Here is a 21,475-nt window from a genome sequence, read left to right on the forward strand (position 1 = left end):
AATAGCCCATACAACAACATATTTTCTTTACAACTTCCTTTTTATATTTTGCTGGGACTCGGGTGTTATCCGGACACCCTCGGGTGGGCGTCGCTCTAAAGCAGAGACCCGTGCGTGTGGGATCCTGGAGAGGCCAGTGCACCATGGGACATTATGAAAGAGTCCCCTGTTTGATCCAGTGCATCGCCGACACCTTGAACATGTAGTCAGCTCTGTCTCCTGGTCCGAGGGGCCCGCTCTGTCTCCTGGTCCGAGGGGGCCGTTCTGTCTCCTGGTCCGAGGGGCCCGCTCTGTCTCCTAGTCCGAGGGGCCCGCTCTGTCTCCTGGTCTGAGATGCTCTTTCTCCTGGTCCGAGGGGCCAGGAGACTACAATAAGATGCAACAAGTTTTTTGTCTCCCTATTGAAATGTGGTTCCAGAGACTGAAAGCCAGCTCCGGGAGGATATTGAATGCAAATTCAAATCAATTATGCCACGGGCCCTTGAAGATTCGGGTCCCCGTGGTGTTAGGGCCCGAGGTGCTGTGGGTGAACACATGAACCGACCTATTCTGTGGCCTTCGTATATACTATTTGTTTAACGTCATCACAAAGATAATACCTACATGCTTTCGAATTGAATAAATGTCAACATTGAAACCAATGGCATGAATCTAGAAACGGGCAGATTATCGCACACATGTTAAATCAGTTGAACAAATTGCTGCAAATTAAGGTTGGCTCGACATCCTCCAAGAATCCAGTGATACTGTATTATGGTCCCTCCATTCAGTCCCTTTATAGGCTGAGGCTCACTGGCGCCCTCTGCTGGCTCGGTCTTTAACTAGACCCCGACCCACAGCAGCAAGACTGAAGTATCAAACTAGTTTGCAACGGAGTTCCACAGACCCTCTTAGTTTAACCTTCTAATCAAGTCTTTGTCAAGCTTATTTGACTTGTTTAGTCTTGAATCTCTTTCCGACCAATCACGGTGGGTTTGAAAAAGCCGTGGATATTTTCATGGATGTGTGAAAATGGATCACGGCTGTTTGTTTGCATTTCCAACAAAAAGTTATGGTTTATTTGTTTTCCCGCATTAACGGTTTTGGACACACTGTGTCTAACGTTATAGCATACTCATTCATTAAATATCCGCATACATTCGACACATTTTTTGCAAAAAGATACACACCAACTTTGTACTAGTTCAGACACGTCTAGCCAAATGTTAACTAGGATTTTAATAGGTTTGTACATCCGTCACAGTCATGTGCACATCAAACCCTAGTTAGCAAGTCTGGCTATCTCAAAAGATCATTTTTTTTCTTGGTATACACACATGAAATAATGCACAACCTACACTTTGAAGTACATGAACTTTACAGTACAGTCAATTCTCTAAACTGAGACGCAGTCTCAAATTAAGCCACTAGTTAACATGTTCTCCCTGCCCAGTGTGTGCCCGGTTTAAAGATTAATCACACTTGTGTCCACCGTTGTGTGAACTGCATTACCAAAGATACATTGCTTCTATGTCTGACTCAGATCATCAGATAAACAAAGAGGGTCAAAACAAGACATTACCATGTTCCCGTTGCGTTATGGGCTCAGCTGACCTCACAAGGAAAGAGAATAGGCTACAAGTGGATTCGCTTAGCAAGAATGGGCGCAAGGAAGAGTTAATTACAATGTGAAAACCTAACTGCAGGAACAGAAAAAAACCTTGGTGTAGTGTTGGACAATCAGTTATGCTGCACCGCAAACATCACTGCGGTGGCCCGATCCTGCAGATTTGCACTTTACAACATCCGCAGGATCCGGCCCTTTCTCACAAGGGAAGCAGCTCAGCTTCTAGTCCAATCACTGGTCATCTCCCGCCTCGACTACTGCAACTCGCTCCTGGCTGGACTCCCTGCCTCTGCGATTAAACCCTTGCAGCGCATCCAGAATGCGGCAGCGCGCCTCGTGTTCAACCTACCAAAGTTCTCACATGTAATCCCCCAGCTGAGGCTCAACTACCTCAGCTGGACGTCTGGTACCGCCATCGCTAAGAGCAAGCAAAGGTCGATCAGCGAAGTCACAACTTTTCTCTGTTTTGGGACCTCAGTGGTGGAACGAGCTCCCTACCGATGTCAGGATCGCAGAGTCGCTCACCAGCTTCCGCAAAAGACTCAAAACTCACCTGTTTAGAGTTCACCTCGACTCTGCATAGAAACCAATGCACAGCCACCATTGAATGTTGTACGTCCTGGCACTTGTACATTGCACTTATTCAAGGTACTTAATTGTGTAGCATCTACAGTAGCTGCTATCATTGCTTTACACGGGGAATGGGTTAGCCTAGCGATTGTAATACTTGCACTTGGTTCTATGAACATCTTTACTGTACCGACAGCGATATATTGTTTCACTTCTTATGACAAATGTACTTAACAAATGCACTTATTGTAGGTCGCTTTGGATAAAAGCGTCTGCTAAATGCCCTAAGTGTAAATGTAAATGTAACAGCACCCCCTACAGTGTGAATCAAGTTACTTCCCTTTTAGTGGCCCTGTCGCACCAAAATTGTACCGGGGGCGAAAATTGTGCCGCCTACGTAATCTACGTCAAAACATTACGTCATCGATCGACGCGATTGACCGTTGCCAGGCAGGTTTCAAAAAACATTCGCGCTCATCGAGAAATAACATATTACAGATAACACTTGTTTTTACTTTATATCTGTATTGTTTTGAATTTAGCTAGTAAACTGAGTGTTTAAAGTGTATCGTAGTCTAGCTAGCTTGTGTTAATTTAGATAATAGACGTCATCGTTCGACGCGGTCAATGCGGATTACGTAGGTGGTACAATTTTGGTGTGACAGCCCCGGTGACTTGCAGGTGAAGTCAGTCAGTAACACACAGAAGATCACATCTGACGTCGCCTGACAAAATCCCACTTATCAGGGAAGCACGCATCAAGCCGTTTTTGTAATAATCTTCGATCAGTCTCTGTAGTTTAGTGTTGGTTTACTCAACTCTTGGGTTAAACACGTCAAAGTACTTGATTGTGAACAACTTCCTTCCAAGTTTGAACAGACATTTAAAAAACAAAACTCGGGGGAGAGCGACCTTTAGACCGATTCAACATGCATCTCTGTAGCACTACATCGTATGTAGTGTCGAATTACCATCACATGTACATACAGATGCCAAACACCATCAGCGACCCCAACCCTGCACTCTTAACCAACTGAGAAGGTGTGTGTGTGTGTGTGTGTGTAGGCACAGTGGGTTGAAACAGACGCAGACTAACAACGAAGAACAGGAGAGTGGTGCTGAGCGGTACCAGGTTGCCAGATTATTACCAGGTGTCTACATGCCAGTTTTTGGAGGGTCTTGACAGGTCCTTAATTAATAAGGAAAGAAATATATTGCACTCTAGATTAAGGACACGTTTTTATGTGAAATAATCTCAGCCCTGTTTAGATATTTTCAGGTGATGAATTCTCAGATTTCTTAACATTTGCCAGCATTTGTGCAAGTGTGTGTAGGTCACTAATTCCCCAAATGACTGACAAGGGTCAAATGTTTCTCTGTTTGATGCGCCAGCGCTGGTATGTTGACCAGACAGTCGACCAACAAGCATTTCTCTCAAAGGGCAACCCAACAGTTGAAATGAACGGCAATGAGCATTTTTGATTGTGATCAAAGTTCATTCTCCGATATCTTCAATTATTTAGTTAAGGTGTTAAAACACAAAGGAGCCTTTGAAAAAGAAATAATAGAGACCCTGTACTCATGATCACGGATCTCTCCTCTCACGAAGGAGTGATTTAAAACACATTGAAAGCTTGTGGGCCCTCAAGGCCGTCAGATCCTGGAGAGCTTTAAAGGCTCCATGGTTCAGCTTCAGAACGACCGGCCCAGCGTGGCCAGAGACATGCTGGTGGAGAAGGGGCAAGTCCGCTGGGGGCCAGTCCGCTGGAGGCCCAAAGCTGGGAGGTGTTGACACATTTAAAGCATGGAGGGGGGGGGGGGGGGGGGGGGAGAGAACGCCCGAACCTCTTCTCTCAGGAACGAACAGCATGGGGCGGCGAGGGTTACGGACATGAAGGGGTACTTCTTCTCTTTTTCGGGTGCAATCCATTCTCCCCCTTAAAATGAAATAAAAACACAGAACACGACGGAAAAAAGAAAGCTCTAAAATGGCGTGCAGCGTCCGCTCATTTCTTGCTGCGCAGGCGCTTGGAGTGGCGTGGGAGGTCGGCGCCCTTCCTGCTGCGCTTCAGCGACCCCCCACCCTGGCCCGGCCCCTCCTGGCCCAACAAGCTGGCCACCGCAGGCCCGTTCGACGCCACGGCGTCCGCGGCAACGCCGGAGGACGCAAGCGGGCCGCCGCCGCTGCCGGCGAGGGAGGAAGAGGAGGCGGCGGCCGACGTGGAGGCCACGGCCACCGAGCCGCCGGGCTTCCCCCCCGACCGGGGCGCCACGCCGGCGCCGGTGTCCATCAGTTCCCGGAGCTTGTGCTCCAGCTCGGCCAGGCGGGCGTTCTGCTCGCCGATGACCTGCGTCTGCTCCAGCAGCTTCTGCTCCTGGTCCTGCAGCTGCTTCTGCTGCTCTAGCTGCTTGACGCGCACCTCCTGTACCTCGCGCCGCAGCGCCGTCATGGAGGCGCCGTTCACCTTCACCTGCTGCTGCACCTTGGTCATCTCCGATCGCGACGGCGTGTTCTTGGCCAGCAGCGACATGGTGGTGAGGGAGGTGGAGGAGCCGGCCACTGGAGTGGGGGGTAAAGGGGGGGGGGGGGGGGGAAGGAGAGGGGAGAGGGGAGATAGTAGGAGCCGGATGAGGAGGAGAAGAACGCGAGTATGTGTGTATGTCTGTGTGCATGCAGGGTTAGCGGGAGGGGTTAAAGGTCAAGTATGTAGGATTAAGTGACACCTAGCGGAGAGGATGCAGAATTGAAACCAACTGATTCCAAATCAAGTTAACGAAAAGAAAACGACGCTTATTTTTACGTGATAATACACAAATGAGGACCACTTATGAATATTATATTTGTTATCGGTTTATTAAGTCGGTTCCGCTAGATGCCATTCAAATCCTGCACACTGCCGATTCATCACAACGTACTAATTTAAAACGTTTAAAAACAGACACCGAAACACATCCCATCGCAACAACAAACTAGCAGAAACACCCCCAACCACCCAACAAACAAACCCCCACCAGCAACGCCCTCCCCTGTTCCCCACCCCTCTCCTCCTCCTCCAACCTTCCTCCACGTATCCCCCCAGAGAGGCGCAGCATGAGAGTGGTGGTCCTACCTTTGGCCTTTCTAACGCGCTCAAGCTCGTGTCCGTTACCTGGAGCAGAGCCCATGAGGCGGCCCGAGAGGTCCGCTCCGGGCAGACGCTTCTTCAGGATGGGGACGATCTTCTCGTCAAAGTACTCCATGGCCATGGAGGAGATGTCCCGCAGCTCCTGCAGGACCTCGTGAGCCCGCTGGGGGGCGCGTGTCGAGTTCACGTAGCGCAGCACGCGGTAGATCTCATCGATCACCTACAGGAGATGTTTGAAGTGTTAGGGGATCCACCTAGCAACCTTCCGGTTACCTCCTTAGCCACATGCCGCCCTGGAGGGGGGGGGTCACTCCAGACAGGGATGGCTGGGAGGGCAATACGAGTCTAAGGGGCAGACATGGTAGCGTAAACAGGCAAAACAGAAAGAGTTGTGACTTTTCTTTAAAATAGTTTTTGGTTCAAATAAGTGTTGAATAGCTCTATATTCAGACAGACATCATTGATGTAGTGTTTGGCTAGTCACATGGGTCTCTGGGTCCCTCTAAACACAAGACAAAGTTCTGGTGACCCTCATTCTCATCGTCAAACCGCTTATCCGGGCGATCTGGTAGCCCGTTCCCATTTTATCCAATCAGGAAAGAGAACTCAACCAGGAGGCGGCCTTTTTAAAAGGTTCACAGTACAGCAACCAATACAAACGCTCCCGATTTCAAAAATAAAATCCTGCCAAGCGTAAAGAAAACTGCTGAAGAAAAGAAAGCTGCCAGGAAAAAGACAGACAGGAGGGACGCAAAACACACATTTATGCTAACATGCTGGAATTAAGTAAGGTTAGAAAATGATTAATAGTGTTAAGCTCCGAACCAGCCATGGCTGTGAGCTAGTCTAATGGGTGTCAGTCATTTTGCCGGGACTGAGAATGTATGCCTAGACTCCCCTTACTGTGACCCGGCCAGCCCCTCCCTCACCCTAGGCCGCATTTATATTTATTAACTAAATTATTTAAAATGTTTTCCTTGCATGCATATCAAATATGGCCTGGTAGCCCTTAGAGACTGTACCTGTGATTAAGGGCTACACAAATAAAACAGAATTGACTTGAAGTGAAATGTGACCCGCTAGACACAGAGGATCAGACTGAAGCTCTGGGAAACCAGCAACAGAGAGGAGGACTAGGTGGACGGGGTCCAACAGAGGAGCTCTGTGATATTCCTAACATTCCCATCTGGGATTCATAACGTTTCCTATCCCCTGTGGAAGGACCAAATATAGATATGGAGGTCTACAGAATTAAGCATCCAACGACTCACGTTACACACCCGACTGCTTTATTATATCAGCAATAATGAGAACTTTAAAGAGGGAACCTTCTTAGAGGAAGGAAGTATGGTGATTTTAACACTCCTTTAAAAGACTCATCGCTGTTGATTCTGAAATTCCGGTTTCAAGAAGAACTAGAGAAGAGAAAATACTGCGACAGTCATGGAAAAATGGGATTTGACTGCGAGATCCTAAGAAAATACCTTCCACTGCACGGTTGGAGTTAGTTCACGGCCCCATGTCAAGTGGGAGTTTTCTCGCAGCTGCAGTTTGCAAGTGGAAGCCTGTCTACTTAGTTTGAACAATGTGTCGCCTCAGCAGATCATTCTGGAAACACGGGATATGAGCACAGCGCGCCAGACAGCCCTTCCCTGGACAGGTATCTCTCCTGCTGCCAGGACGCCCTCTCCTGGTCAAATCAAAGTACTACAACGATGACCGCATTTTACCAGGACCTGCGATTGTTCTTAAAATAGAATAGATATGCTTTTCCATTACCTCTGTACTCCGACTGCAGATAGCAGACTACGGACAACTCTATCTAATAAGAGATTATATATTTTATTGCTACAAAAAGAAAATTAGATATATTTCGTATTTATCTAGTGCTTTTCTAGAAACTCAAAGAAACCAATTTAAGAAACTATAAAAATAATAAGTTTGATAAAATGTCACATTAAAACATTTAAAAAGCAAGTGAGGAGTTTTATAATTGGAAATGAGGAGGACGTTGTCCGCTCGCAGTGTGGTTTCATTCATAATTAGCTTGCGGCGTTAGCATAGCTCACCTTGCCGGGGATGAAGCAGCACAGGTTGGAGTCCACGTACTTCATGAAGGTCATGTTGAGCAGCGACAGCCGTGTTTCCACGGCAGCCAGGATGTCGGCGTGGCGAGCCAGCGAGTGGTTCCTCCGCTCGGATTCTCGCCTAGCAACCAACGACCCAGGAGTCAACACACACAGGATAGCAACCAACGACCCAGGAGTCAACACACACAGGATAGCAACCAACCACCCAGGAGTCAACACACACAGGATAGCAACCAACGACTCAGGAGTCAACACAGGCTAGCAAACAAGGCTAATGTATACATGTCCCATCAGTGATACATCAATTATACTATATATAGGAAAATATCAATATTCAGTCCACTGTCTGACCTTATTATGGATCAATAGTATGGCAGTGCACCATGTTTGACTATCTTTAAACCAGAAATACATCATGTCTACGTTCGGTTGACTCTTGGATCACCCCCAGGTGATCTACTATACGTCAATAGTCCTAGACTTGCTAGTATACGTCAACAGTTCTAGACCTGCTAGTATACGTCAACAGTCCTAGACCTGCTAGTATACGTCACTAGTCCTAGACCTGCTAGTGTACATAAAAAGTTCTAGACCTACTAGTATACCTCAATAGTCCCAGACCTGCTAGTATAAGTCAACAGTCCCTTCCACTGGGTTAGCTCTTAACTAGGCCTGGGGTTGAGTCTATCCCAGGCCTGGGGTTAAATCTAACCTAAGCATGGGGGTTAAATCTAACCTAGGCATGGGGGTTAAATCTAACCTAGGCATGGGGTAAAGTCTAACCTAGGCATGGGGTAAAGTCTGACCTAGGCATGGGGTAAACTCTGACCTAGGCATGGGTCTGAGTCTAACCTAGGCATGGGTCTGAGTCAAACCTAGGCATGGGTCTGAGTCAAACCTAGGCATGGGTCTGGGTCTAACCTAGGCATGGGTCTGGGTCTAACCTAGGCATGGGTCTGAGTCTAACCAAGGCATGGGTCTGAGTTTAACCTAGGCATGTATGGGGCTAAATCCATGCCTAGGTTATGGTTTTACCTAGGCCTAACATAGGCCTGGGGTTAAATCTAACCCAGGCCTGAGGTTAAGCCTTAACAGTTGATTGTCAGGGGAGTAGGGACACACCGGGCTGGCGACGGTCTTACCTGGGCAGCTGGGCCTTCACCTGGCGCTGGCAGAGGCTGTGGTAGCGCTCCACGCGCAGGAAGCCCTGGTTGAGGATACGCTGACATATAATGTCCATGCGCCTGGACACCTGGAGAGAGGAGACGTGATTAGTTGGGTGTTTCAGGTTTCTGAAAAACTTTGAATACATGTTTTCCCACCAGAATACTTGAAAAACCAGCTCAACCACTACCCCACCAGGCATGATAAACAAAGGACCCCTATAGGATGATCCACGGTTCGACGGTTGGGTTATTTAAGCCTAAACTACATCACCCCCCAAAATTAAAACATACTTCCAGTACATTACCCCAAAAGCATGTTTACATTGCGTTGCATGGATGCCAGCACTGGAACATACATTGATCTCACAAAAACTGATCGGCGACTTTAAACAGAACACAGAATTACACCAGAGCCCCGTGTCAGGGTACAGTGAGCCCCACGGAGGGCCACTGAGCAGGGCGAACAGTCGGTAAGGGTGTCAACAGCCGGGTTCATCGACGTTGCACGGCAAGCATTTGGGCCCTTGTTCCCCTGCAGCTGCCTGCGACCAACCCGGGCACGGGTCCGATCCCCAGCCCGCACCAAACCCGGACACAGGTCCGACCCCAGCATCGCAGCACAGCCACGGGTCCGAACCCAGCACCGCAGCACAGCCACGGAACCGACCCCAGCACCCCCACGGGTCCTACCCCAGCACCAAACCCGGACACGGGTCCGACCCAGGCACGGGTCGGACCCCAGCACCGCAGAATAGCCACGGGTCCGACCCCAGCACCGCCGCACAGCCCCGGGTACAGCACATGATCTGGTTCTACTTCGGCCTTGATGTAATCCCCATAGATTTATATTTAAAAAAAAAACGGATCTCCGCTCGGTGAGCCCGCATCGCTCTCCCCCGTTCGGGCTGCTGCAGACGCCCGGTGTGTTGGTGTTGTGTTTGTGTTGTGTGTGTGCGTTCGCCCCTCACCGCGCGGAGCAGGCTGATCTCGTCGTAGGACATGAAGTTCAGTACGGTCTCGATGGCCACGATGGGGAGCCCCAGCAGGGGGTTGTTCTGGTGCTGATGGTCCGGCGGCGGGCTGCTGGAGAGCCGCGGTGACGACGAGTCGGAATCCAGGGAACAGACGAGGCCTCCATCGAGTCTCTCTACGACGGCCGCCATCTTCAATTGCTCGGAGGAGGTGGCGGAAGTGACGTAGGCGAGCCGAGTAGGTGGGGGGGGGGGGGGAGGAGGAGGAGGATGGGTCGGGGGGCGTCTTCCCCCAGAGGGGTCAGGGCGAAGGACCCCTAGGCCCCTAAGGTCAGGACGACCAGTGTGTAACATCCATGGTATAGAGAGCACACCTTAAAAAGTTGGTTTCAAAGGCCTTCCCAGGCCTCGGTATAAAGATCCCCCAAACTCTAATGTGTAACAAGAAATGTTCCAGCTACTTTTTTTTTTTACGTATTATATTTTTACTTGCCTTTATTACTTTATCTTGTATTGTTGCTGTGTGGCTGTTTTGGAACCAAGCCTACGAATTTTACTCTTGTGTACTTACAATAAGATAATAATAAAACTAATTCTGATTCTGAAATACTCCAAAACCCCACTACTCTCATGGTGCAGATACGTATATTTTCACACCTATATATTTTAAATGACACCCTAATGTCCCATCTGCAATTAATAAGTAGGTAAACAATGTCTGCCTTTGCTTGAAGCACACTAAAGTTATGGTAACTGTGGTAAATGTTTTGGTAAAAATGTGCACACAATCATGAAGACCAGTAGAAGACTTCTTTAAACGACATCTAGCCTCAGCAGTTCTGAAATATATTCAGATCGCTGAAAGACTGAATATATAATAAAATATAAAACAGCTCTATATGGAATATGCATACTAGCTCAGAATGTTATTGTTGCATTGTAGATAACGACTTTCTTCACTGTTAAAGGATTAGTTTGTAGGATTTAGTCGAGGCTAGTGGCAGATATCAGATTGCAACCAACTGAATGTGACGGGGTGATTGATTTATAAATTGTATTTAGTTAATAAGAAATTAGTTATTTATTAAAAAGGTATGTTCTCTGGGCCAGTGTAGAAATATAAGGGGGCTGCCTGGAATAGGAACAGCTCCCCATATAGATATAAAGGGCTCACGCCAAGGTAACAAAAGCAATTCTTGTTTTCTTGGAAATTTACACGTATTAAAACATTTATGAACATTATAATCCATTTCTTCTGTTGCGCTAGAGGCCACTACATTCTAGACATTGCACCTTGGATAACACATACGAATTGTACTGCAGTCAGTATACATGTTCTTATTAGCTTGCTATCTTACCATTGCACATAGTGCTTAGGCGTTGGACTCAGGCCATGTACTGCCATTGTTCGCCAAACCCAACCACCCTGTAATATTGTCATGGCGACCGCGACGAGACTATAACCCAGCACAAAACGAGGATCAAACTAAATCTTGAACTACCACAACGCCAGCCTCTTTATTCAGCATCCATGAATCAACATTTCACCTAGAATGCAGTTAGCCAACTTAAACTTCTGTCGAAGCTGAGGAGATCTCTCAGAGAAATACAAAAACAAAGCGCATATTTACATTTTACATATCGGTACGTTCACAAACCAAGCAGAACTCGCAGGTTAGTAGAGAAATCCTGAACTACACTTCCAAAAGCGCAGCATTGTCTCCTGGAAGACCGACCAATGAGACGGACCACCTCATTGGTCGTTCATTCCGTTTGTGGGCAGGACTCGGGAGTGGTTCCTCTTCATTCCATGTTCGAAGTGTTGAGCTCATTGAGGAACCTGGAGCACTTAGTCATGAGGACTTTGATGGCCTCTGTGACCAGGACATCCGGAGGCAGCACTCCAGACGACTCCACGGTGACTAGGGAGAAGAAAGGAGACGTGAGCATGGAAACAAGACAAAGAGTGTGTTCAAAAAAAAAAACATTTAACCCACTGTTGTTTGATAGTGGGCGGAAGTTGTCGTGTAGTTGTGTCTTCATGGAACGACTCCGTCAAGTCTGCAACACTCAGTAGCTCCGGTGGGGCCTCCCCCTGTGTGTGTGGTGCTTGAATGAGTGGTGTGTTTCATACATGTCATTTGCAGCATTCCGGTGGGGGCTCCCCCCATGTTTATGGTTTATGGTCGAGCTGTCCAGAGGGTCCATCCTGAGGGAGTTAATCCTAAGAGATGTATATTGTTTCTGGAATAGGGTCACACCTCTGCCTACTACTCGGCCGTAGGGGGCAAAATATGTGTATATTAAAGTATGTAGCCCGTTTATGACGAATACTATTTTGATTGTAGGCATTATGCAATAACGTTAAAGGCTTTTTCTCACATGTTTTTCACCATTTATGATCAAAGTGTTCAATGTATTTTAGGCTACCATGCTATTTCAGAGAAACCGCCTAGACTAATTCATATTAGAATTCTTAAAAAGTTGCCAATTCTATGAAGCTATTCTATTGTCTTGAGACACTTTTATAATGGTATCGTTATGTGTATATGAAACACTGTGGATATGCCTTTAATAAAAGTGTGTCAAATTATCTTGCGGACACAGAGTGGTATATACGAGATACAGTAATTATTATCTCTATTATTATTATGCCATTAAATATATCGGCCCATACATTTAGATTGTAAATTTTTTTAGCAAGAGTAGCGTTTACATAATGTGTGTCTAATGTCTATTGGCTAGTGACCGCCTAGGCTGATTTACTGTTGCAGCATGCTATCTGAAACGGGAGTTGTTTTAGGCGGTTTCTTCAAAATAGCATGGTAGCTGAAAACCCATTTAACACTTCAATCATAAATGGTTGAAATACATGTGAGAGAAAGCCTTTAACGTTAATGCATAATGCCTACAATCAAAATTATATTATTTATTTATTTTAAACGGGCTACATACTTTAATATACAGATCTTTTGCCACCTACAGCCGCGTAGTAGGCACAGGTGTTCTGCACCACGTGCCTGAAACAATATACAACTCTTAGGATTAACTCCCTCGGGATAGACTCTCTGGACAGCTCGACCATAAACCACAAACCGTAAACCATAAACATCGGGGGAGGACCCACTGGAATGCTAGAAAATGACATGTATGAAACACACCACTCGATCCAGGACAACACACACAGAGGAGAGCCCCCACCGGAGCTAATGAGTGAGCAGACTTGACGGAGCCGTCCCATTAAGACACAACTACACGACAACTTCCGCCCACTATCAAACAAACAAACACTCTACGCACACACAGCACTTCTGGTTCTAGACCGGAAACCCAGATTGGGTGTTATCATATACTACTGTTGTCTATTTCGACAAACCGATAAAATGTATCTGAAAATCAAATTGTATTAAGAACCCTACAACCGCAATGAGCACAGGTGAAGTGAAGCCGTCAAGCCAAGATGTATTTGGTGTCAGATCGGATGTCTAAGATCCGGGGAGGGTAACTTACAGATGAAGTGGTCTCGGACTCGGGCCAGCTTCACCAGATTCTTGAGGTCTTCGTGGCGGAGGACCTCTCTGCTACACGTGTCCAGACGGCTGTTCACCACCTTGGCAAACTTCTTCCCTGAACACCAAACCACACTTCTTTAGTTTAGTCAGACATAAACACCGGATTCAGTCACTAAACTATTTTATTCCTAGCTGCGAAATACTTGAGATTAAAAGATATTTCAGTCTAAGGTCCAAGTTAGCTGTATATTCTCAAAACAAAGAAATATCTTTGTTTTATACAAGAAAAAAAAAAGAAACTGTAATAAAATCAAATCAAATAAATATAAATAAATAATAATAAAAAATAATATTTTATATAGAATCAAAATGAGACTGTTGGGAGTCATGGAGGAGCCGCCCTTTATACTAACTGAAACAGAATCAGAGTGCATCATGGGAGTGGGAGTCCCGGGGGGGGGGGGCCTACCGTCACGGTCCTCCAGCTCCATCACCCCGCGGGAGAAGCAGCCTCGGAGGCGCTCGGCCTTCTCGCCCTCCACCGCCTCCAGCAGCGAGATCTCGGGCAGCAGCCGGTAGCTGGCCGTGGCCACCGGGGAGAACTTGGCGTGGTCCTGACCTGGGGGGGCGGAGATGGTCAGGTGAGACCCCCATATCCACCTGGTTGTTTTGTCATTCAACACAGTGCTTCCCAAGTGCTTCAAGGCTCATTGGCTCCCCTCGTTATCCCCCAGAACCATTGATTTAGTCAACTTTAATCCAAAGTGAATTACAATGAATTCAGATGTATGTCATTAAGGCGCATGTAGGTAATGCTGTCGTTATTCTGGGCGGCATGTGGCTCAGGAGGTAGAGCAGGTTGGCTGGTAACCGGAAGGTGGCTAGTTCGATCCCCGGACCCCATTGGCCAAGAATCGGGGTGTACCTGAGCAAGACACCTCACCCTATCTGCTCCTGACGAGCTGGCTGTGTGCGAATGTGTGCATGAATGGGTGATGTGTCAGGCAATATTGTAAAGCACTTTGATGGGCCACTTGTTAGAAAAGCGCTGTATAAATGCAGTGCATTTACCATGCTCTGAGCATCTTAGCTCTAGGATGCCTACAGCCAGGGCTGCAGACATCGGGGATCGAACCCAGTGCTTTGGCTGGTAGTCCAGTCATCTGACCTAGCGCCGTCATCTGACCTAGCGCCCTAGCTGCCACAGCTGCCTCTCTCTTAGCTACCGAGGCTAGCATTAGCGCCCGCTCACCGATGCCCTTGACGCAGTGCATGACGATGTCCAGCTCCTGGCCTGGGCGCAGCTGGGCCAATAGGATGTCTCCATGAACCGGGCCGATGTTGATGTCTGCGAACACGTCTGCCTGGTTCCCGATCGGAACCCACTTCATGTCCTTGGAATACACTGGAGAGAGACAAGCCTGTTACTATGTCGTCCTTACTCGCTTTAAACATGAATTCAAATCAAGTGGTATTCATTGCCCCCAAAAACGGAACACATTAAAACATCTTTAACAACGGGAAATAGTTGGGAAACCCAAAGTCGTCTTAAGTGCAGTTGCTAGCAGTGAGTATGGCCTTTTCACTGTAATGCTTTCCATATTCACCAGTTTAAAGTTTTCAACCCAGGTAGAGGTACAGGTAGAACAAGATGGGTTGAGGTAGAACCAGGGGGGTGTAGTACTGACCCATGTGGTTGAGGTAGGACCAGGGGCTGTAGGACTGACCCATGTGGTTGAGGTAGAACCAGGGGGGTGTAGTACTGACACGTGGTTGAGGTAGGACCAGGGGGTGTAGTACTGACACGTGGTTGAGGTAGGACCAGGGGCTGTAGGACTGACCCATGTGGTTGAGGTAGGACCAGGGGGGTGTAGGACTGACCCATGTGGTTGAGGTAGGACCCATGTGGTTGAGGTACTGACCCATGTGGTTGAGGTACTGACCCATGTGGTTGAGGTACTGACCCATGTGGTTGAGGTAGAGCTCCCGGGGGTCCGCAGAGTCCTTAGTGGCGCGGGGGTTCCGGCTGCACTTCACCTTCAGCTGCAGTTTGATGGTGTCTATCTCTGAGCCCTCCTCGTCATCCTCTCCCTCGTTGCCTGGCAACAAAAGCACAACCAGAGGTTCCAGAATATACAGCAACACAAAAAGAGGTTGCAGAAGATCCAGAAACACAATGAGAATAGTAAATAAAAGGTCTTACCGGCATCGCGGTACTCAAAGAGACGTGGGTCTGCCTTGATGGGTACAAGGCCCAGCCGGTGGGCCAGGATCTCATCCTGTACGATGGACGTGTTGTTGTAGATAAACACCTTCTCTACCGCCATTGTCGGCACCTGGGAGGGTCAGGACAGAACCGGTCAGAAGACAGAAAGACACTGGACAATGTGTAAATATAAAGGTTGTGGTTGATTTACAAAAAATAATTTTCTTTTGTAAATTTACATTGATGATAGACTACAAGTATTTAGTCACACCTCCGCCAGTAATATCCGTCTAAAGGCGTTGGCGATGGAAGCGTCTATCCCGACCATGTCGAACTCCATTGTGTTCTCGTCCATGTCCACGATGTCGATTCTGAAGTTCTGCAATAACAGGGTCGTGCGGTACTTTAATATCCAACCAAATCACTATGAATTGAACAACATTTAAACGTAATTCAACCGCTTACCTTTTTAAAGTTAGCCATGTTCCATGAGTCATCGTAACCCGGGTAGTTTCCTGGGTAGTCTGTCGTGTGAACCTGAAAATTAAAAATACAAAAATAAAATACAAACTAGGCATGTCTCCACATGGGCATTCCGAAGAAAATGTGTGTGGTTGCATGAGCTAAACTTGTTGCGTGCGCAATATTCCTTGAGCAATCAAACACAATAATGCTAGCAAGGCTAATAAGCCAAAGCAAAGCAAGTTTCAAATCCCTTGGCCACTTTAACCCATTTGTACCTACTACCTACCTATTGTATCTACTAGATACAATGTTGCGCCGCGCAGTAGCCGGTACAAATGGGTTAAAGCAGTATTTTACTTTTAGAGATCTGCCTTACGCAGTGTTTATACGCGTACCAACTTTGAGAACTCTGTTGTTCACCTTTGAAATGGCTGTCCAATTTTACTTTATTGAGGGATATATTAAGCGCTAAACAGTAAGACATAGTTTCCCCTTATTCTGTTTTCATCCCCCTCCCTGCCAGAGGACTGTGTCTGACCCGTACTATTGACTGATCATATAGTTAATATGATGACACATTCACTCTGCCCTCACACCTTTGGCTGCCAGATCCATTTCTGTCTCTGATCCCCACTTTTAATGGATCAGACAGTAAATACGTTGATTGATTCTATATTAATATTTGGATTAATCTCCCAGCCAAACATCTGTCTCCATCCCTCAAACTACTCTCAAAGGGTTGATCAAAACATTGATGTGGATTCACCTTCACCCTGTTCTCACCCTCCTCCCTGTCAGACCTCTGTCTCTAGTCCCTTGTTGTGCTTAAAGGAATAGATCAACAGAGCGTAGGGGTTGGTATTAGCATCAAACGGCCCTTCCCTTATCTCACAGCCCAACGATAGATCCCCGCAGACCAACAAGTCTGGGGGCCCACCACACCCGGCCAATTGTTCAACCTTCAGAGGGTGTAGGCGGTCTGGGATTGGCTTGATTTGAATAATGGTAACCTATAAGGAAATTGGGCCCCCGTCCACACGGAGCCGATTTTTGGGTGAAACCCCGTAAGTCTTGTGCGTTTCGGCCGACCGTCCAGACGGAGCCGCCGGAGCCGGCGAATCCGGTGGCCGAAACCGCACATTTCTGAAACCATCCTCGGGAGGTGGTTTCAAATCTATCCGGACCTATGCGGTTTTTTGTTAGGATTCGTGTGGACGCCTGAAACGCAAACGATGACGTCATTAGCCCCCCACCAGCTGGGGGGCGCCAGAGTTGCGTTGAATTTTTTATTTATTATTTTATTTGTATTCTTTTTGTAGCTTTAAATAAAGCCCCTTGATAAATTTAAATACTATCTGTACATTAAAAAGTACTTCTGCTCAATTTAAAAGGTTGAATCTCCTCGTGACTGAATGTATACAGTGCGCAGGCTGCATGCGCGCAGGCTTGATGCGCTCCACTTTTTTCTGTAGAGAACCAGCGCCTTGAATATTTACTACAGCGTTTCTACAGCTCGATGCGGTTTCGCAATTACTCCGTCTTTACGGAGATATTCCTGAACCGCATTTAACGAAACCGGATCGTTTTCGCCCGTTTCGGCTCCGTGTTGACGGGGCCTAGGTAACGATTGGAAGGTAACTGATAGCGCCGCCCCCGTCATGCGCTTCGATATACTGTGTTTTGTGACGAATTAAAGAGAATAGTAATGTGAGAGCACAGAAGTTTAACAAGCAAATATAGAGAATCAAAATAACCACTGAAAGCCTGCGGTGGTTGTTTTGGGTATCCTATCCTTGGGTATCCTGAGCACAATAACTAACTAATATTAAACAAATTAATTAATGCCATGATTGGTCTATAAGTAGACGCGCACTGCACTCTTACAAGCTATACCCAACCTTTTGGTAGTGGCTTGGAGTTTAAAGTTGAAAAACCCTAGCAGATATAACGCAAAATACGGAGGAAGAATAACAATCACAAACATGACAATAATAGTGTGGCTTGCTAATAATGTTCGGTCCCTTAGTTAGGGGAGGAGGGACTCGTGACCTGATTCCGACCAATGAGTAGTGGTCCCGTTCCTGTCATCTCTAGTGATGGTTAGTTACTGGTTAATGGTTATGTCTGCCACTGATCATCTCCTTCTATTAGGCCGACTACTCATCGCTCAACACTCTGATGCAACACGTTTTATGGAATAACACCATCTAGTACATTCCATAAACCCCAATGACACACCGAAAGCTTAAGTTGATAGAGAAACGTCAGACCACAGACGCACGTTCCGGCGGATCTTCTCAACGCACGTTACCATCACTCCCAGCACTTTTATTGGCCAATGTGCATGGGTTCTCAGAGGGATAAACAGTATAATCCAGCGGACAGAAGCCGGGATCGACCCACCAAACCCTCGGTAGGAGTAGGAGAACCAAACATGAAGTGCCTTACATTTTTTACGCCAAATTCTTGCAAAATCACCCGAGTCCTGATCTCTTCCACGATGCTCATGGGTGCTGCCATCTTGTCCCCCTATTTACCGAAGTGCACAAACCACGGCCCATTTCAGATGACGTCGACAAAGGAACGCCTCGTTTGGTGACGCAGATGCTCCCCGGGAATTCATCTCCGCGCTGTAACTAGTGTTGCCAGATTGGACCAGAATTCCCGCCCAATCTGGCAACACTGGCCGTAACTAGTGCAAGTGGACCCAAGTAACACAAATTAACGCAAATTAACACAACCCAAACATTTAAAACAATTAAATTGTGAAATATATAATCGAAATTTTGTGATACGAATCCCTTGTGGTAGTTTTACTGTGAACCTGTAACTATTCTGTATTTATTCCTGCTCTGTGGGAATAAATAGTGTTACCCAACCTCTAGGCCGCGGCCATACCTGGTTGCCTGATTTGCATATTGGGTCTCAGGAGAATCCTCAGGAGAATTATAAGATGTAGGCCTACAGATATTTGATGGCACATTTTTTGGTAAATAAAATCGGAATTTAAGAATTTAAATTCTTAAAAAGGAATTCCAAAAAGGGGTCTCATAAGGGCCTATACATACAAACAGAAATGTATGCAATACATGGCAAATGTATGCAATGTTCTTTCGTTCATTGTTTTGTACAAAAAGTAAATTATTTGGCAATTGTGAGAAGACTTTGTTGTGTTTTAAACTGCCACAGCATTTCTACTGTTCATTAGCCTAGGTTATCGCATTCTGATTTCAACCCTATATTTTCAGACCTAAAAATGGCCCAAAAACGTAGGGCTACCCTGAACTATTATCCATTTCTGTATGGCCTCTGCTACAAATCACATGAATGCTGTACTGAAACGTTTAGCACATGAAACCATGTGCTGTATTCCTTTATTAGATAATACAAGCCCTCACAGAACATGACTTAGCTCACTAAGCCTGAAACATTACAAACTAAACATTGTCTCTCAAAAGGCACAGGCTAGCCATTCTCATGAACAAACTTTTCATTTTAAATGTAAATTATAACACATGGTTTGTCATCCCACATATTACACTAAAATAAATTTTCCCTTTCCCCTCATTAACTGTGGTCTCCAGAGGGGCGGAGTCCAAACAAATTAAATTTGGATTAGTTTCCAGAGTATTATCCAAAAGCATCTTCCAGAGAATTGAGATAAATGTAATTGAGGAGCAGGTAGGGGTGAGGGGACATTTTGCTCAAAGACACCTACAGGTAGTCAGAGGACATTGGCAATTGAACCCAGAACCATTCAGCCTGAACACCTGAACCACAAGACCACTCTGGCCTCCAGGGTGTGTAAACCACGAGTGACACACAAATATGTATGTTGGTATTTTAAAGCAATATTCACACTGGCAAACTGCTTTCCCTCATGGGGTTGCCGGTGGATTGAAACAGTCGGCCTCTGTGAGAAAATATCAGAACAGGCAGAATGTGGCAGAAACCGAAGCAGACAGCAGATATACAGTATAGATAGAGAAACGGTGGTACCCATCAATAAAAACAGTAATGTTGGCCTGGAATAGATCCGTTCATCCGAGTATTCTTTGGCTGTGAAGTAAGACTAAAATAAGACAAACCAGTAAGGAGAGGCTGATGAGAAAAGGTGAAGCCTGGTGGGTTTCAGACAACCAGCAACGCCGGTCACTAGAAGTACATTCCAGAGGTTCCAGATGTTTTTAACATCCCAGCTAACGGGGAAGCAACATCAAAGTTAGGTTAATAATCATTCTTATTCGGTACAAAAACACAGTGCCTCTTCTCTTCCTACCTAACCCTCACAGGAATTTAGAAACATCGGAACGTTTTCATCACCAGCGGATGATATCCTATTTAATCACATTCACACATTCACGACGTTCCAAACCACTTCATGATTAGGAATGATTTTGTTCTGTTGAAACCATTCCAGAGTTTAGACAAGACCGATCTATTGGTGGTTTTACATCATGAAGTCCAAACTGATATCCCTTTGAGAATCTTTCAAGATCCCCTCCCCCCACACCTAACCCTGTGTTACATCTAACCCTGTGTGACATCTAACCTCATGTTAGATGTGGAGGGGGGGAGGGGGGGGGGACATCACAACAAACATAGCAAGTCACATTCAACTGACAACATTTCCAGGTACCATTCTTTGACTTTACTACAGACTTCACCCCTGCTAGTTTTTTTTATCGTACAATTGGGCGACATTTGAGGCATAGAACAGTTCTATATGGCAGTTGGAGCTACACACAGTGAACTGGTTCAATCTGGTCAGCAGCCGGCCAGTTTGGTCCCTACGAGCCCTCAGGTGGAGTCAGGTGATCAGAGTTAGGTGGTCAGAGTCAAGTGGTCAGAGTCAGGTGATCAGAGTCAGGTGTTCAGAGTCAGGTGGTCAGACTCATATGATCAGAGTTAGGTGGTCAGAGTCACTGACTCAGAGTCACTGGCTGCGTTTTTTGACCGTCTGCATTTGAGCGCATGCATGCACGATACTTGAGAAGATCCGCCGGAACTAGTCAGAATCACGTCAAGTTCCAACCACGTCAAATCGGACACATGTCCACTTCCTTTATAGGTCCATTTGCACTTCTCGTAGTTTGAACAAAGAAGATGGCCCACCCAGTGCAGCCAAGGAATTTTGTTCGCCAACTGTAGTTTCATTGACAGTTTGAAGGCCCTTTCCCTCAGAAAGAAATAACATGATGGGTGACGAAGTGAAAGTTCACAAAGTCGTCTATCTTTAATAAGCATAGTTTGGGAGAGGGCACGCATCTTTGGAAGGAGTTATATCATTTCTCACGTGGGAAATTCAACGTGGTAATTCCAACCAATTACGGCAACGTTTTGATATGTTGAGGGGAGTGTCTTATGTCCGCATTTATTTGAGACCATATGTACAGAAAAGCAGATGGAGGGAGTTACCCTGGAGCTCCCGCGAGTTTTTAAAGCCATGTGACATGTCGCATAGGGAAGTTATCACCAGCATTTCTGAAGTTTTTATCCCAGAATGCATTATGGTGTGCAAGGCCACGCAACGCAAGCTTGATCTGAAACACGCCTACTGACTCAAGAGTCAGTGAATCAGTGGTTCCAGTCAGGTGATCAGAGTCAGTGACTCAGAGTCAGTCAGTCACAGTCATTGGCTCAGTTGGTCACGATTAGTCGGTCAGCAGTCCGTCAGTCTGTCAGCTTGTCGGTGGTCAGTCGACAGCGGTGGTGGTCAGTCGATGGCGGTGCTGGTCAGTCGGCGGCGGTGGTGGTCCGTGCG

At 46.6% G+C, this 21,475-nt stretch overlaps 2 protein-coding genes across 3 annotated transcripts; both read right to left on the reverse strand.

Annotated features, from left to right (window-relative positions):
- Positions 1-1,183: 1,183 nt before the first annotated feature.
- fbxo28 (F-box protein 28) lies at positions 1,184-9,721 on the reverse strand. Of its 2 annotated transcripts, none has more exons than XM_079730936.1 (5): positions 9,526-9,721; positions 8,534-8,643; positions 7,371-7,509; positions 5,326-5,521; positions 1,184-4,736 (listed from the first exon to the last, which is right to left on the reverse strand). In XM_079730936.1, the coding sequence occupies exons 1-5, from the start codon at positions 9,718-9,720 to the stop codon at positions 4,183-4,185; spliced, it is 1,194 nt and encodes a 397-aa protein (XP_079587062.1). In that variant the 5' UTR covers position 9,721; the 3' UTR covers positions 1,184-4,182. The 2 variants fall into 2 exon arrangements, with proteins under 2 accessions (XP_079587062.1, XP_079587061.1); XM_079730935.1 differs by having other exon boundaries at positions 5,287-5,521.
- A 1,211-nt stretch (positions 9,722-10,932) lies between these two features.
- polr1c (RNA polymerase I and III subunit C) lies at positions 10,933-18,272 on the reverse strand (the record flags this gene model as incomplete). Its single annotated transcript, XM_079759004.1, is given in 10 exon segments — positions 10,933-11,450; positions 13,039-13,155; positions 13,510-13,659; positions 14,293-14,445; positions 15,005-15,139; positions 15,244-15,376; positions 15,518-15,625; positions 15,712-15,783; positions 18,160-18,242; positions 18,245-18,272. Coding segments are annotated over 10 exon segments (1,098 nt in total). The 3' UTR covers positions 10,933-11,331.
- Positions 18,273-21,475: the final 3,203 nt, after the last annotated feature.

The sequence above is a fragment of the Pollachius pollachius genome, assembly GCF_949987615.1.
Source record: "Pollachius pollachius genome assembly, chromosome: 2".
NCBI classification, from domain to species: Eukaryota; Metazoa; Chordata; class Actinopteri; order Gadiformes; family Gadidae; genus Pollachius; species Pollachius pollachius.

What these genes read in the sequence shown, in the direction of transcription:
- fbxo28 (XM_079730935.1), bottom strand. Translation starts at nt 9,720, where the DNA reads ATGGCGGCCGTCGTAGAGAGACTCGATGGAGGCCTCGTCTGTTCCCTG. An exon ending in AGATCAGCCTGCTCCGCGCG is followed by an intron (nt 8,644 to 9,525) that starts GTGAGGGGCGAA and finishes TCCTCTCTCCAG; the next exon opens with GTGTCCAGGCGCATGGACAT. An exon ending in GTGAAGGCCCAGCTGCCCAG is followed by an intron (nt 7,510 to 8,533) that starts GTAAGACCGTCG and finishes GTTGGTTGCTAG; the next exon opens with GCGAGAATCCGAGCGGAGGA.